Raw genomic sequence first — 17295 nt, forward strand, 5'->3', positions numbered from 1 at the left:
TCAAGTTTCCTAACGCAAAGCTCTACGCACTGCACTTACTGGGGCGGACAGGTATAAGGTTTCGATTAATGTGCTTGCACTTGCTTGACGACCATTTTCTACCAAAAACATGCACATGACGAAATTTTGTAGTAGACGTTTTTGTATTCTTAGCGTGCAAGGAGGAACGGCATTTCACACGAGTGCTTGAATGTTAGTTCACCCCGTATATCAAACTTGTACAATTTAAATTTTGAATTAGTTTTGTAGCTTTGTTTAATCCTGTTGTTCGTTACTGCGATAGCACTACAATACTCAATTTTGAACTGAACATTTAAATTAATTTGAAGTTGAATATTAAAATTAAGAACTTAACTTCAAATAATATTGCAAGTGGTCTCGTTTTTATTTAAGCACTGTACAAAGTGTGTGTCATATTCCTAAATATTGCTTCAAATAACAATTTTAAAAAACTTATGTACAATTTGAACTTTAATAATTAGAACTGGAATTCGTTACAGTTAGTCCGAATTAGTAATGTTTCACTGTACAACGACCCGGTTTTTGGACGCTCATATCATGTGTAGGTGAACGAAAGAGTTGCCAGTCGGGTCGCAGTATGCCTCTCAGGTCAATAACGGGTGGTGCAGTAATAACAACGTGGGCGCGTGTAACACGTTTCAGTCCTTCGACCCTGGTAACAACAGGGATCGAACTCAGGTCCTCCGCGTAGCAGCCAGACGCGCTTTCCACCCAGGTGAGCAGCAGAGAGACCCGGGCCGCGCCACCACTCCTGACACGTGCTCCCGTGTTTTGCACAGGTGAGGGTCGCAGCCAGCAGCCGTCGCTGCCGCCGGTGGCGCCCGCCGGGGCCGAGGTGCGCATGCGCCTCGCCGACGGCCAATCAGCGCTCAAGGCGGCGACCTGCGCGCTCTCAGTGGAAGGGGTAAGTAGCGCCTTCTTTCCCTTATTCCGCCGCCGTTCGGACTCTTTTTGCCTCCCCTTCTTACCGACCGCGCTCCCTCCCTGCGGAGAACGGTTTTTCGATATACCGAAGGCGCCGCCGTCGAGGTGTCCGGCCGGTTGCCGCGATCCGGACGCGCAGCCAGTTTTTATTTTGTGCGCCGAGGGAAATGTTAATTGGTGCGGTTGGCGGTAGTGCAGCAGCGCAGTGCATGAGCCGGCGCCGATGCGACGCTGCGCGGGTCAGCCGCGACGTCAGGCGAACCTCGTCCCGCTGCAAGTGAGTCTCCCAAGTTTCCGTCCCAGGGGTCTGCGTAGCCCTGACTGCTAACAGCGTTACGAGGCGTAAAGCGAAGGGAGTGACTGTAGACGCTTGACCGGGACAACTACTATGAAGTATAAAACAGGATAAGCTACACGGTGGTGTGTGTGTGTGTGTGTGTGTGTGTGTGTGTGTGTGTGAGAGAGAGAGAGAGAGAGAGAGAGAGAGAGAGAGAGAGAGAGAGAGAGAGAGAAAACACACATGACATACACTTGGGTACATTCACATTCAAGAGCAATGCGAAACACTCAGGCCTTGTATCGAATCTCAATTATTTGTGGTCTAAATTCACTTGTCTACAAATTTTCCAGGTCAGTGCGCTTTCTCGAACGTTTTCCGCGAGAGTATGGCTGTACATCATGCTTAAAGTTCTGTTCTGGAAAGTCTACATAATATCCCACATAGAAACGTGTTTCAACAACAAATTTTCTTTGGTTGTCGGTGTTGCTGGTAGATATATGGTGGAAAATTTGGTAAAGAGACTGGATACTCTAACAATTTACGCGTCGAATCACTCGATTTTTTTTTCGACTTACTAAGCGCTTTTGGTCATGGATACATGGTCTTTATAACATGATTTTTAATTTTACGCTTTTTCCCCTTTTTTAGATTATCCTTTTCACTGTGTGGTAGCTGTTCCCCATAATTTCCTGATTTGTGGTAATTTTTATATCTACACATAACTGTAACCTTCATAATCCATTTAGATACTCTTGCCTCGTTCCGCCCGTATTCTTTGTTGTTACCCCTACCGCTCCCTCCAGCGCCACCTAACTATTGTTGGATGCCTTGGCAGATGTCCCAGTTATCTGCCCCTTCTGCTGGTAAGGATCTGTTGTAGACTTCTTTCCACAATTATTCTTTTCAGTGATTCCTCACTTCGTACTTTACCTCTCCATTTAGTCATTAATACTTCCAATTCCTCGTTCCTCTGATTTCTGATGGCCCAATTTTCACTTTTACATCTGATTGGTGGACATATATTCCTCATTTGCAACGTAACTGGAAAGAAGAATCCTCTGTATATCCCAATAAAAGATTACTCACAGCATTTTTAAAAGAATGAGCTCTGTGCTTCCATCCACTGCTTTGGTGTTCCGTTTCAGAACGGTTTTACGAGTGGGATCATTTCCCATCCTCGACACCAATACCTGCAAAACTATCCGTCCAAAGCTTGCTACATAATGCATGCAACAAATGCTGTATTTCACCTTTTACAAAGATTTCTTATCGCTATTTCAGCATGTAAAATGTACCACATCCTTTCTTGTAGTGTGCCTATGGCCAGATAATTCAAAGAATATTAATCGGCATAATTCTAATGTCATATTGTGCACTTTCTCGATGGTTACACCTGCATTTATGGTTTCGGAACGTTAATCACTTGGATATCTTCCACAGATGGAAGACCACATTTGACTGCAGAGTCACAAATGTTAATTTTACAAAAATTAGAAATACTTTTATTAATTTGCATCGCAAGACTGCCAATAAGAACCAATAATTTTATGAGTGAATGTTATTTCAAGTCATCCACGTGACCGAGCCACACACGAAACGTGTACTTTATGAGCAGTATGAGGCAGAAATTTCCAAATTCTGGTTGACACTGGACTCGGGGATTTACACCTGTAGCTATACAATTAAAGCAATATTCAGTCAATAAGTGATCACATCGATGTGGGGTAGAGAATTTTTACCCGTTCCCCTAAATTGCCATATTGCAGGACTTGTTCGTTTACCTTGAATCCAAATTATTTATTTTATCCACACTATTTCCGTAAAGGTTTCGTCATCAACAGTGGGCTTTGATTCCAAAAGCCACCGTAATGGATAGAAATGTAGTGAAAGTACAGTGACACTGCAGTGTTGCTCATCAGTATTTACATGCTGCAGTGTTTAGTTAACATTTAATTTTTTCACATATAATCAAATTATTATCAGATATGTTTCATAATACAGCGTCAATTTGCAGCACGTTTACCTGTTGTAACTGATAAATTTACTATGGTGTTAGTTAACTATGAGTCTACTAAATTCATCTAAAGGTTTGACGTAATAATAAGTCACATTGTAATGATTTAGAGGCATGTTGGACAGAGGATGAAAAGGCATCGAAATATTCCATCATGTGACTAGGAAATTCGAAAAATAATTTATTTTCAAATTTTGTCTGCATGTCTTGTGTCTTGAAACATAAAAACACTATTTACTACAAAATCTTGTTGTATCTAGGTTGGGTATAACGGTATCTACAGACAAGTAAATCCAGAAGAACGGCAAGAAGCTTATATACAGTCTATTAGTTAGCTATATTTTAGGAAAAAATTCAGTTGTGTCTCTAAATAGTATTCACTGCATAGAATTTATCACACTACGTAATATGTGTATTTATTTACATATATTTGTTTCGTGAATAATGTATGGCAAGATGGAATCACTGTTTATTGTGTGGTAGTTAGATTGAAAATGTTGGCTTCTGTCCCCTAGCAAATTATATAGTTTTGCGAAAGATACTATGTATGAATCCCATAGTAACAGTCGAGGCTTTCACAATAGATTACTTACAATGTCAGAATAAGGTACTGTGTTATTTACTCTTAGTTCTACTATCTACTACTTGAATAATAATTTCAAGTACCATAGCTTTATTTTAAGGTCAGAGAATCACCATCTCACCCGATAAGAACTCAGGGTAGATAAGTCACTCACAAAATCCCTTATGTCGCACTAAGCTTCTCTTTTAACCCTATACAGCACTCGTAGTGAAACGTTATTATGATCAATAGCAAGAGTAAAAATAGTTTTAATCCAGAAATTGTGACTTACGGTAGTGCATGAGCCTCGAGACTAATAAAATTGAACAAGACTTCTCCTGTAAAGTTGTTACTGTCCGAAGGGCTTCAACAGACTGGTGCGTCATGAGAGCCATCTGGTCCTAAACTTTTACAAAGAAGAACAGATTTCTAAAGACGTTTCATTCATTCATTAACTTCTGCAACATTAGTTAAAGATAATTCCTTTTCCATTACTGTGAAGCAAGGTTTCGAATCACTCACAACAACGGGAGACCAAAATTAGTTCTGTTTGTTGGAGAAACATTCGGACTGAGTTAAAAAACATTTTAAAAGTATTTACTTTCTGGTGAAACCTTCAGGGACCTGTCAGCGTATGACGCTTAACTGTGGACAGACAGTTTCCGCTTCACACCTCTCTTCCACTTTTTCCTTCTACCACTACAAAGCTCTACCACCTCCATTTAACAAGTGATTTCTTAGTTATAAGTTTATTTTAAAGTATGATACAGTGCGTATCGCTTTGTCATATTTCCTTTCCACCTTTCTTTCGTCCTTTACATTTGTTAACTGTTTCACTTTAACGATCTGTGCTGAGTCTATAAATTATAACTATTATTCTGAAAATTTTTGCTTCGCGTTCTTTGAATGTGATACCTCTTCCGAGATCTCCATTACTACGTTACCATATTTAACGACGATATTTCTGAGCGTCTAATTATGGCCTTGTAAGCAGAAAAATAAATAACGTGGAACTACCCCAAAAAGCAATAGATATAGAAACATTAACAAAAAAGTTTGTTAATAAAGATATTTTTATGTCGTTTGTAAACAACTTCATCGATTATTTACACTTTACGCTCCTTGTACAGTCCTAAAAGGACATCATTGCTATAGTGATTGGGTCTCGCGACGTTCTTCATTACCTATCAACCTTCCTAGAAGGTATGGATAGATACCCGAAGTGGCATTTATGAGATTAACAGTTAAGTGTCTCGATTTGAGTATCAATATTATGAAATATTACGGCAGGTAAATTACAAGTGAAGTTTGCAAAATATTTTTGTTGTGATCTTCAGACCGTAGTCTGGTTTGATGCAGCTCTCGTAACCTTCATCAACTTGAATCCGCTTACTGTATTCGTGCCTAGTTCTTTTTCTACAAATTTTATCCTTCACCCTACTTTCCATTGACAGTTCCTCGATGTCTTAGAACGTGACCTTTCAACCGATTCCTTCCATTACTCAAGTTGGCTCGTGAATTTTTTTTACTCCAATTTGATTCAGTACGTTCTTATTAGTTGTTCGATCTACCCATCTAAAATTTAGCATTCTGTCCTCTTCTTGTCTGAACTGCTCATCATCCACATTTCACTCTAAACAAATACTTCCAGAAATGACTTTGTAATACTGAAATTTATAGTAGATGTTAACAAATTCCACTTTTTCACAAATGTTTTTCCTGCCATACCAGGTCTACCTTTTATATCTTCTCTACTTTAACCCTAATCAGTTCTTTTACTGCCCAAATAGCAAAACCCGTCTATTACTCTTAGTGTTTCTTTTCCTTATCTAACTCATTTTAAGTCATCTGATTTAATTCCACTACATTTTATTATTATTATTCTACTTTGGTGGTGATGAACTAGAAAAACGAATTTTACTAATTGTATGTTACTTGAAGATGAAGCACAGTCTCAAAAACACATTGCAATATATAAATAGCGGTTAGCTGCTGTTTCCCTAGCCTCCAAACTTACAATTAATCAATGATTTCCGTCCTATATGAGTGAAAGCTAAGGATTCCAAATCGAGTGCAAAAGTTATAGAATCAAGTTCGGAAGAACATCAGTTCTAAACGTAATAAACTGAACTGTACTTGGCGGACGGCTTCTCGAATGACATACTCTCCTTTCGTTTATCGTTTGTGGCGTTGTTTCTGTTTAGAGGCAGATAGTGGCGTTGCACGGCAATGATACCGTTTTATCGTAGAAGAGAAAATAAAATTTTTTAAACCCGAGTTCACATGGTATGAAGCGCTGTGTGGTATTCATAAATCACTGCAGTGTCAGTTGACATTCGATAACCACGTGCGCGGCATTAACAGCTGAGGTCAAAGTGCTAACTCGTTTGTTTCTCTCTCATTTCAATAAAATGTGGTTCGCGCTAACGGAATACAAGCTGCTGCTTACAGTTCCTTGCGCTTAAAATAGTCCGTCCGAACGATATGTCCAATACTTATTTTGACCAATTAAAATTTTAGTGACACGTATTTAACAGGGATTTTATTTACTCCTCAGCGAACAGGACTCAATATCTGATCTCACAGTAATTTCGTTGAAGGAAACTTTTTTACAAGCTGAAATTGTTGCTGGTTTTGAATACTAATGTAACTATGTGCTGCAATTCTCTTTTTCAAGTATATTTGCCACAGTCAGACTGGAATTTCACTCATTCGCTGAGAACATGGTGAAAATATCTCGAAGTGCCACTCTCGCTGTGCAGGTTGAAGACGGGAGAGGGGGAGGTACAGGATTAAACAGATGGCTTCATTTTCAGCTGTACGAGTTCTATTGTGGGGGGGGGGGGCCGGAGGTTTATCAGTTCTTTCATTACGCTGACTGATTTGGTGTAGGGGGTCATTTGATCTGAAATGGCTCGTTACAGAACAATTCGCTCGGTTTGTTACCCCATTCCTGTTACTGTCGACATGTTGAACAATTCACGTAAAGAAACATATTTATATTATTATGTGCTGTGTGATACGTTGATAGATCTTCTTTGGTTTGAATGTTTCATCACTTAGTTAACCAAGTTCGGCTTCATGTGTAGAAGTTAAAGCCGCGGGGCAAAGAGACAAGACGGCATTCAGCTGTGTTGGTGTCGATAATTAGTACCATGTGGCACTGGTCGAACGTTCTCTAAAATGGATTTATGGAATAAAAAATACATCTAATGTAACCTACGACACGCATACCATATTACATGGTTTTTTAGGTATTCTGTAATCACTACAATGCCAAATTTATCTTAGGTAATATATCAGATTACGGTACTCTACAACAAGCCTACAACAAGCCATTACAGCGTAGAGGTTCGCTATCTCAAAGCGTCAGAAAACACAGATGTACCTCGCAAAATTTGTAGGGAGAATTCGCATTCATCCTGTGTAAGAGTGTCCCACCATAACCATTCTCAGTACAATTTTTACAACAACTGCATATCATATTTATGTGTGTGCTGCATGATCCCTAATTAATCAACTGTTTGCCGCGTGGTCGAAGTATTTACGGTTCCATGACTTCGTAACGTTCTTCGGTCACATCTGCCACTCTGGCCATAGGCGGACCAATCGGAATCGGCCGACCGCCGTGTCATCCTTAGCCAAAGGCGTCACTTGCGTTCGGTCTGGGGGTTTCTTATCTTTGAAGAAGCTCCTCAGTTAGGCTTACTACGCTGAGTGCACTTCGTGACAGTCCTCCAACGGAGGAGTGATCCCGAGAACTGAACACAGGCCCTCCGCATGACAGCCAACATGCGCTGACCACTAACCTACGCATGCGAACATTCTCCAGAATAGCTCCACTAATAACTGAATTTTTTACCCTTCAGCCATTTACTTCGCATCCTTGCAAAGTTTCAAGATGCACTCCCTTTCTCGTGACTTTCGATAGTAACTACCATAGAAGTCACTAAAGGAGAGTTGAGTAATGTGCTCAGCGGGTAATCGTACGCATTCTATATTTGAAACTTATGATAAAGATGACGACTTTAGACAACAGTGAGCTCATTCGTGTAACAACACGTAGAAGGAGACAGGCGTCATTCGAGCTGTGGAACGCATGACTGTGGGGCAAAGAAACAGGCAGTTTCTTGACTACTTCACACAGAATAAATTTTTATATTTATGCAGTGTGTCTGCAACTACATATCCTCCTACGCACAGGTTGTCAGTTGTGAAGGAAGTGTCTGGTCAGCAACTCAAGGTCGACGATACTAAGTCAGCTCGTAGTAAAAATATTTCTGTTACTGATAAATCAGATATATGTACAGTATTTAACAATCATTTTATGAGCATTGCTGGTGAATTAAATAAAAATTTAGTTTTTACAGGAAGTCATATAACTCTCTTGGCAAATGCCTTTCCGAGACTGATTTCTGAAATACTCCTCTATGATACAGACAAAGGGGAGATTAAGTCAATAGTAAAATCAGTGAAGACAGAACTCTCATGGATACGATGGGCTGCCTAGCAGAATATTAAATCACTGTGCTGCACATGTTAGCCCTGTACTTAGCAAAATTTTTCCTTCAGGAATGGTCAGTTTCCTGAGCGATTAACGTACTCAGTAGTATAGACGCTTTTAAAAAGGGAGAAAGGGAACATGTAGACAATTTCATGCCTATTTCTATGCCATCAGTGTTTGCAAAAGTTATTGAAAAGTCCGTGTATGTAAGGATAATTGATCTTTTATATCACACAATATGCTATCAAATGTGCAGTTCGTCTTTAGAAGTCGTTTAACAAATGAGAATTCTATATTCTCTGTGTGGCATTTGATGGTTGAAACAAAAGGTTTCGAATGCTAGGCATATTTTTTTATTTAATTAAGGCGTTTGATTGTGTTGACCACAAAATATTGCTCCAGATGTTGGTCCATTACAGAATACGGGGATTGGTTCACCTCACATTTAAGCAACAGACAGCAAAAGCTCATTATTCACTCTGTTGAGAATGGCTGTGATGTGGGGTGTGGGTGGGATGTGGTCAAGTGGGAGATTGCCCAAGGATCACTGTTGGGGCCATTCCTGTTCTTTTTTTATACAATTGATATGCCCTTTAGTATTACGGGTAACTCTAAAATATTTCTTTTTTCTGATGACACTGTCTTGGTAGTAAAGGACGTTGTGTGCAACATTGGCTTGCTTTCAAATAGCGCAGTTCATAAGTTCATGGCTTTTTGCAAACAAACTAACGCTAAATCACAGTAAGACTCAGTTTTTATAGTTTCTAACACACAATTCAACAAAACCTGACTTTTAATTTAACAGAATGGGCATTTGATTAGTGAAACTGAACAGTTCAGATTTCTAGATGTTCAGATAGATAGTAAAGTGTCGTGGAAAGCGCAAGTTCAGGATCATGTTCAAAGGCTGAATGCTGTCATTTTTACTGTTCGAACGGTATCTGAAGTGAGTGATTGTTCGACACGAAAATTAGTCTACTTTGCTTATTTCATTCGCTTATGTCGTATGACATTATATTTTGGGGTAACTCTTCCCATTCTAGAAGGATATTTTTGACTCAGAAACGGGTGGTTCGGACAATAAGTGGTGTAAGTTCACGAACCTCCTGTCGACCCCTGTTCACGAATCTTTGTATTTTGACATTCCCTATTGTCATTTCTTGTTAACAATATTAGATTATTCCCAAGAATAAGCAGCTTTCACTTAGTTAATACTCGGCAGAAATCAAACCTACATTTGGATCGGACTTCCTTAATTCTTGTGCAGAAAGATGTGCAGTATACTGCTGCATCCATTTTCAAATAGTTACCACTAGAATTCAAAAATCTGAGTAGTAATTCACGAGCTTTCAAATCGAAACTGAAGAGTTTCCCCTTGGGTCACTCCTTCTATTATGTCGTGGAGTACCTTGAAAAATTAAGCTGATTTTTGTTGTATTGTTGATTGCGGGTTCATAAACAATTTATTTTTATCTGTTATTACTTTTATGTTGCAATTTAATGTACAGACACGTTCCATGACCTTGGAAATTTGCTCATCAATTTGGTCCTACGGAACTTGACGTGTAAATAAAAATAAGTAAATAAAAAGAAATAAAATGGTGGCTGACTTATGACCACACATAGTAGTTCACAATTTTTCTACTTTTTTCCTGTTAGAACTTAGTGATGTTCCTGACACATGCTCTTCAAATGGGAGATTAATCTTTAATGCTTCATCAGCTACGAGATCATTAGGGAGGAAATGCAAATACGGAAGGGACGAGGAGGGAAACGCAAGCCGGTTACGTCGTATGTACAGGATCCGCCTCTCCATGCACGTACATCAGCTTAAAGAAATCACGGGAAACCTCAGATCTGGCTGGTCCAGCGAAACTGTCAGAACTTTCCCCCCCCTCCCCTCTCACCCCCTCTCCACAGCCCGAAATCAGTACCTTGTTACATTTCTTCATACCACTGCTAACAGTTTTTCCATCGAATGCTGTTAAATGGACTAGTAAGCCCCTTTGTGGAGTGCTGTTCTGTTAAGTGTTGAGTCGTTTTGCATATCCACATATGCCGCATTACAAATCTGAATTTACGTGTTGTAGTTATCCATTCCTCTTTTTAAGCATAACTAGACATAGAATTTGTGAAGTCAGCTTTCGATTGCAGACTAGCAGTAAACGGTGTACGTACTGTAACATGTCACAGGTAATGAGGGTTGCACCCACTCTAAGCCTTTATGACGACTTAAACTGTGATGGGGAGGTGTCTCGTGATTACAGAGAAATATCAGTCCTATCTTCCGCAAGAGCCGAAACCAAAGAATGTAGTGTTACTGGAGGCAGTTGTTTGCCGCGAAGCCGGTATTCTGATTCATCTCAGAGGTGTTGCATTGCGTTCAGCTCCGTATTTTGGACTCGCTTGTCCATTTCTGGAATGTTATTGTCCCCAAACGCTTGCTTCACAGCTGCTGCTTTCAGTAGATTGCACACTCATGATGATGTAGCCATCCTCTCCAGGCTGTGCCCTTACTATGCGCTGTACACATGGCTGTAAAATTTGTTCATAGCCTTCCGCATTTAGCAATATCTTAAAAGCAATGACTTGTCATGGCACCCGAGTGTTTTGCTGAAATCTTGGAACCACGAAAGACACCACCCTATCGTAGCCTCTGTACTTTAGTCCGCAGCTCATTATCTGGTGGACAGCATTGCTGCTTCTGAATCACGGGGTCCCGGGTTCGATTCCCGGCCGGGTTGGGGGTTTTCTCTGCCCGGGTCCAGGTGTTTGTGTTGTCCTCATCTTTTCATCGTCATCATCATTCATCACTGTGGATAGACTGTAGTGTGTACAAAAATTGGGCTGTGTAAAAACTGAGACTTGGTACGTCCGCTGATGAGCCCGCGGTTGATCGCCCCCAAAATTCGAACATTGTCATCATCAATGTCTGTACTTCACTGTTAGCAGCACACATGATGGCAGTTAACGTTCTCAGGCGTTCACCGAATCAAAACCCTTCCATCGGACTGCCACAGATTAAAGATTGGTTCGTCACTCCAAATCTCCACATCACTCTTTTTCGGTCATCTATTGTCCGCTGGCGTCACTCTTTACACCAGCTCAAGCGTCCATTAGCACTTACAACAGAAGCGTTTGGCTTATGAGGAGCCGCTCGAAGACTCTACCCCAGTGATTTAAGTCCCTGAGGACAACTACTGTGGAAGCTGGACTGCTGTTAACGCATTGGATATTGTGAACAGTCCCTTCCGCTGATCAGGTGATTTTTTGTAGCCACCATTCACGAATCTCGACGGTTCCTGTCCGTCATTGCATGAGATCTACCTCGACTTATTTAGCTGTGGTTGTTATTTCGCGTTTCCTCTTAGCAGTCACATCACGCACAGTCCACTTGCACAGTGTTGGAAGAGATGAAGTGTCTCTCATTGTCACTCAGGTGGCATCCAGTGACTAAAACACTTTCGAAATCACTGAGCTCTCCAAACCGATTCATTATCCTTCTATTGCTTCTTGTTGCTTTCTACTGTCAGTACTCTCTGCCTCGTTTTAGACTGGCCTCTAGTAACATGCAGTGGTCAGTACCACATTACATCCAGGTGTCCGTATGCTTTTGATCATATATAATATCGGCAGTGTGTCTAGTTTTGAAGACGCTTCCACGAGTTCAGTAAAACACTCGGGTGCCACGACAACTGAAAATTCGTGCCAGATCGGGATCCGAACTCGGGTGTGCTACTTGTAGCAGTTGACCTAGCCTTCAGGCTACCTGAGCATGCCTCCGGAGCTGACTCAAACTTTGTGTTTTGGGTTTCCAAGGGTGAATTCCGAACACTACCACAACTACCACCTATGTGGTTTAGGTGTTCGTTTTTCCCGCTCGCTGTTCGGGAGTGGAATAGTAGAGAGATAGTATGATTGTGGTTCGATGAACCCTCTGCCAAGCACTTAAATGTGAATTGCAGAGTAGTCATGTAGATGTAGATGTAGATGTATGTTCCCCCAGTTGTGCCACTTCACGTAGCTCACAGAGGTTTCGGAAATTGTAATTGTACGTGTTACGTGCTTACAGTCTTTGTGCGTAGTGTTGGTAATTTTATTATCAGACACGTAAACGTTCAATATTTTACAAAGTAGTTCTGAAATAGTTTATAGATATCGGATGCTTACTTTCTGTTATCGCTACACCAGAGACACAGTTCACGCTTGTAAAGTCGTTGAAGTTCTCAATCAAACTGTTATACATACTTCGATTACTATTCACGATCACGTACACATTATCAATGCCGGCTACAGGAGATTCCAGTTACTGGATCAAGCACCCTTCCATAAAAAATTACAATACATTTTCTCATAGTACTTAATGCGCAGAGCACCAGAACTTATAACACTAGCAGAAGCGTTGTGACGCTCCAGACAACACATTTGATACTGAAGACGACCGAAGACAAAAAGGTTAAGCACATATGAAGAAATTTGTAGGATGGCAATTAAAAAAAAATAAACGCTACTACTCATACACTAAAGTTATGTTCCTGAAACTTTTTTCTTGTTTTAGTACAAAATCACCGTAGTACTTGTATTTATTTTAGTTCTAAATAAAAAACGCAACGGAAACTAGTGAGAAATGAACTTGCTCAAGGTGAATAGAAGCAATGCAAAATTGTTATGAACACAATACCATTTTCTTCTTTTCTGTGTTTCAAAACGATACAAGAAGCTAAAAGGAATACATATATTTGCTTATTGTGAACCATTTGCCATATGATGATGTTTCGTTTCTGGGGCGCTCAACTGCGTTGTCATCAGCGCCCGTGCAAAGTCCCAAATTTAACACAGTCCAATTTACTTTTCTCTCAGTCCATTCTAGGCGCTGTCACGAATGATGATGATCATAATGACAACACAAGCACACACTCCCCAGACAGATAAAATCCTCAACCAGACTGGGAATCGAACCCGGGATCCCGTCATGCAGTGGCAGCAACGCTACCCACTACACTACGAGCTACGGACACCATCACTTCCAATGATTTAATGTTCTGATAGTAGTAATTGGTTACCCAAGTGGTAATAAAGAGTCTTAGTCTTGACGGGAGCAAGAGCATGTAAAAATTTTGCTGCCTTTCACCTTTCCGCTTCATAAATGTCGTCGAAACACGTCAATTTGAAGCTCCGAGTCTTACCTTGTTCATGTGATTGTGTCCTCGCCCTCTTCTTTGCATCTTTTAAGATTCCAAGGGACTTTTCCTTTTGTATGAGTTGCAAATGTAGGAATGTCACCACTTTCGTCAGTCAGAGATAAACTGCCTCCGTCTAGCATCTTACGGAAAGGAAGACATAAAAGGAAGGTTTCATGCCGACCACCAAATCTCACCAACGACAACACGGCACTAACCACGAAATTCTTCAAAAATAATAGGAGTCACGTGGGTGCAAAAGTGAAGACAAAAATAGTTACCGAGCGAGATGGCGCAGTGGTTAGAGCACTGGCCTTGCATTCGGGAGGAAGACAGTTCAAACATGATTTCGGTTTTCCATGATTTCACTAAATCACTTCAGGCAAATTCCGGGAAGTTTCGTTTGAAAGGGCAGACTTCCTTCCCTAATACGATGAGACCGATGAACTCGCTGTCTGGTCCCCTCCCGCTAATCAACCAACCAACAAAAAATACTTTTCTTGAGGGTGTTTTTGGTCTGTCGTTCCAACAAAAAAAAATGCGTGTTTTTTTCACCAGACGCGTTTCGCTTTATTGACGTAAGGCATCATCAGTGGTCTGTAATTAAGTCATTTCATTTTGATTTGCTTTTAGATCGGAAAACAGTTCGTTAAGAATAAGTTCATTTGTACTTACGGTCATTTTCGCTTGATTTCTGCTTACATCGGGAAACGCCGTCTGATAGCACATCGCTGATGTTTTTCTGCGTTAGACACTGAAAATTTTGGTCTAATTTTCAGTTGTTCTGCAGCAGTATGCATTTCTCATGTAAGAAACAGTGCAGTGAAAAACATAAGAAATGAATTGTGCTGAAGAACTGAAAATTGCACCAAAATTTTCAGTGTATAATGCAGAAAGACATCAACGATGTGCTAGCAGCCAGCATTTCCCGATGTAAGCGGGTATCAATAGAAAAATGACCGTAAGTACAAATTAACATATTCTTAAGGAACTCTTTTTCGATCTAAGTGCAAATCAAAATGTAAATAACTTAATTACAGACCACTAAAGATGCCTTACCTCGATAAAGAGAAACGCGTGTGGTGAAAAATTCGCGCGTTTTTGCAGTAGCAACGACAGAACAAAAATACCCTCAAGAACTGTAAAGCAACTACGGACAATATGACACTCAAATTAAGAATTTAATGCCACTTTGCCATATACTTCTCTCTTTGAGTAAGTGCAGGTTTGCCAACTGAAAATATAAAAACTCCAACAATTAGGGCAAAACAGTGCGACATTTCACCTGTAATAGTTGGACTACTGACGACTTACCACTGTACATGTGTGATAAGCAGTCAATATTTTTGTGACTAGCCTCTAAATGCCATAAAGCGTTTGTCCAAGCAGCAAAAATTTCACAAGAAATGTGCACTTACCTCCTTTTCCCTCGAAGGTCTTAATTCCGATTTGGCACAGTGGAGGGTGGCTGGCGACCACTAATATTTACGACAATGACCATCTCCGGCGACAATGGCTTCGCGCTACGCTGATTGCTCTGGTGTTAAGCGAGACGGGACGGCAGCGCACCCACAGGCTGCTGAGGGGGCCACAGCCTCGCCCACTGAGCACAGAGCGCCCGCCGTCACAGCGCGTTTACAGGTGCAGCCGGTAAGGCACGGCTAGCGGCGGACGAGCGACCAATTAGGGCTGGAGGTTGCCCTGGCCTCGCCCCGCCGGGGAATTTATTTGTTAATTGGGGGCCTATTAGGGCGATTAGCCGGCGTCTCATTACCCCGTGATGGGGGCGGTGCCGGCGGCTGGGGATGCGATGCACTCCGATTCTAATTTGTGCCTCGTTTGAGCGAAGGACAGGCCGGCCGGCAGATAAGCCAGGCGCGGGTCCAGCCGACTTTAAATATGAAACGTGCCGCCCGCCACGAACACCGCTGCCGGCCGGCCTGCGACGAAAAAAAAAAAAAACAACAAGGCGCGTTATAGGGCCATAAAACCTGATGGCGCCCATCGACATAATTCTATTAGAAATATGCTGCGCCATGGCAAATATATCGGGCAAATTGGGCTCCGCGCGACACGTCTCGTACCGCCGTGGGAATTGCGCGACGGCTAATTGCACAACCCTATCGGAATGTTCCTGTTAACGTTACCAGAAGTTATGGAGCGTCTTTAATGGGAGCAGAGACGCTGGTTTGTCTGCAGAAAACTTCACAAAAACAACAACGCAATCAGCTTAGAGAATGAAACTTCCTGGCGACTAAAAGTTTGTGCCCGACCGGCACTATAACACTGGATCTTTACCTTTCACAGGCTACCGCTCTAGACATTTTTTCCCTAAAATAGAATTTTTTTCTGTTTATGTGGCGAAGTCTCTGCACAAACAGAAGAAGTCTAAAACTCTGCATAATGCTCCAAACGTTCCCACATCCTGCCCGAGACAGGGTTGGGCAAGAACGATGGCAAGCAGTAGAAACCCTCGCCATATGTGGGTGGGCATTATGTTGCTTAAACGTAAGCCCACGATGGCTTGCCATGAAAGGCACCAAATGGGATATACACTACTGGCCATCAAAATTTCCACACCACGAAGATGACGTGCTACAGACGCGAAATTTAACCGGCAGGGAGAAAATGCTGTGATATGCATATGATTAGCTTATCAGAGCATTCACACAAGGTTCGCACCTGTGGCGACACCTATAACGTGCTGACATGAGGAAAGTTTCCTACAGATTTCTTATACACAAACAGCAGTTGACCGGCGTTGCCTGGTGAAACGTTGTTGTGATGCCTCTTGTAAGCGGGAGAAATGAGTACCATCACGTTTCCGACTTTGATAAAGGCCGGATTGTAGTCTGTCGCGATTGCAGTTTATCGTATCGCGAGATTGCTGCTCGCGTTGGTCGAAATCCTATGACTGTTAGCCAAATATGGAATCGGTGGGTCAGGAGGGTAATACGGGACGCCGAGCTGGACACCAACGGCCTCGTATCACTAGCTCTCGAGATGATAGGCATCTTATTGGCTTGGCTGTAACGGATCGTGCAGCCACGTCTCGATCCCTGAGTCAACACATGGGACGTTTGTAAGACAACAACCTTCTGCGCGAACGTTTGCAGCAACATGGACTATCAGCTCGGAGACCATGGCTGCGGTTACTCTTGACGCTGTATCACAGGCAGGAGTGCCTGCGATAGTGTACTCAACGACGAACCTTTGTGCACGAATGCCAAAACGTCATTTTTTCGGATGAATCCATGTTCGGCGGTTTCGCGGTGAACGCACATTGGAAGCGTGTATTCGTCATCGCCATAGTGGCGTATCACCCGTATGGGGTGTCACTGGTTACACGTCTCGGTCACCTCTTGTTCGCACTGACGGCACTTTGAACAGTAGACGTTACGTTTCACATGTGTTACGAGCCGTGGCTCTATCCTTCATTCGATCCCTGCGAAGCCCTATATTTCCGCAGATCAATGCACGATCGCATGTTGCAGGTCCTGTACGGGCCTTTCTGGGTACAGAAAATGTTCGACTGCTGCCGTGACCAGCACATTCTCCAGATCTCTCACCCACTGAAAACGTCTGGTCTATGGTGGCCGAGCAACTGGCTCGTCACAATACGCCAGTCACTATTCTTAATGAACTGTGGTATCGTGTTGAAGCTGCATGGGCAGCTGTACCTGTACACGCCATCCAAGCTCTGTTTGGCTCAATGCTCAGGCGTATCAAGGTCGTTATTGCGGCCAGAGGTGGTTGTTCTGGGTACTCAGTATCTATGCACCCAATCGGCGTGAAAATGTTATCACATCT

The 17295-nt window shown here is 41.9% G+C and overlaps 1 protein-coding gene across 3 annotated transcripts in view; it reads left to right on the forward strand.

Moving 5' to 3' along the window:
• Positions 1-17295, forward strand: part of LOC126281862 (uncharacterized) — a 292903-nt gene that overhangs the window by 12107 nt on the left and 263501 nt on the right. For 2 of the 3 annotated variants that reach the window (XM_049981127.1, XM_049981126.1), the window contains exon 2: positions 801-925. In XM_049981127.1, coding sequence (XP_049837084.1) covers positions 801-925 — 125 coding nt within the window. Of the gene's footprint in view, positions 1-800; positions 926-1009; positions 1223-17295 lie in introns of those variants that run through there. The other variant, XM_049981128.1, reaches the window with a different exon arrangement.

This window comes from Schistocerca gregaria, chromosome 7, assembly GCF_023897955.1.
Source record: "Schistocerca gregaria isolate iqSchGreg1 chromosome 7, iqSchGreg1.2, whole genome shotgun sequence".
In the NCBI taxonomy this organism is placed as follows: Eukaryota; Metazoa; Arthropoda; class Insecta; order Orthoptera; family Acrididae; genus Schistocerca; species Schistocerca gregaria.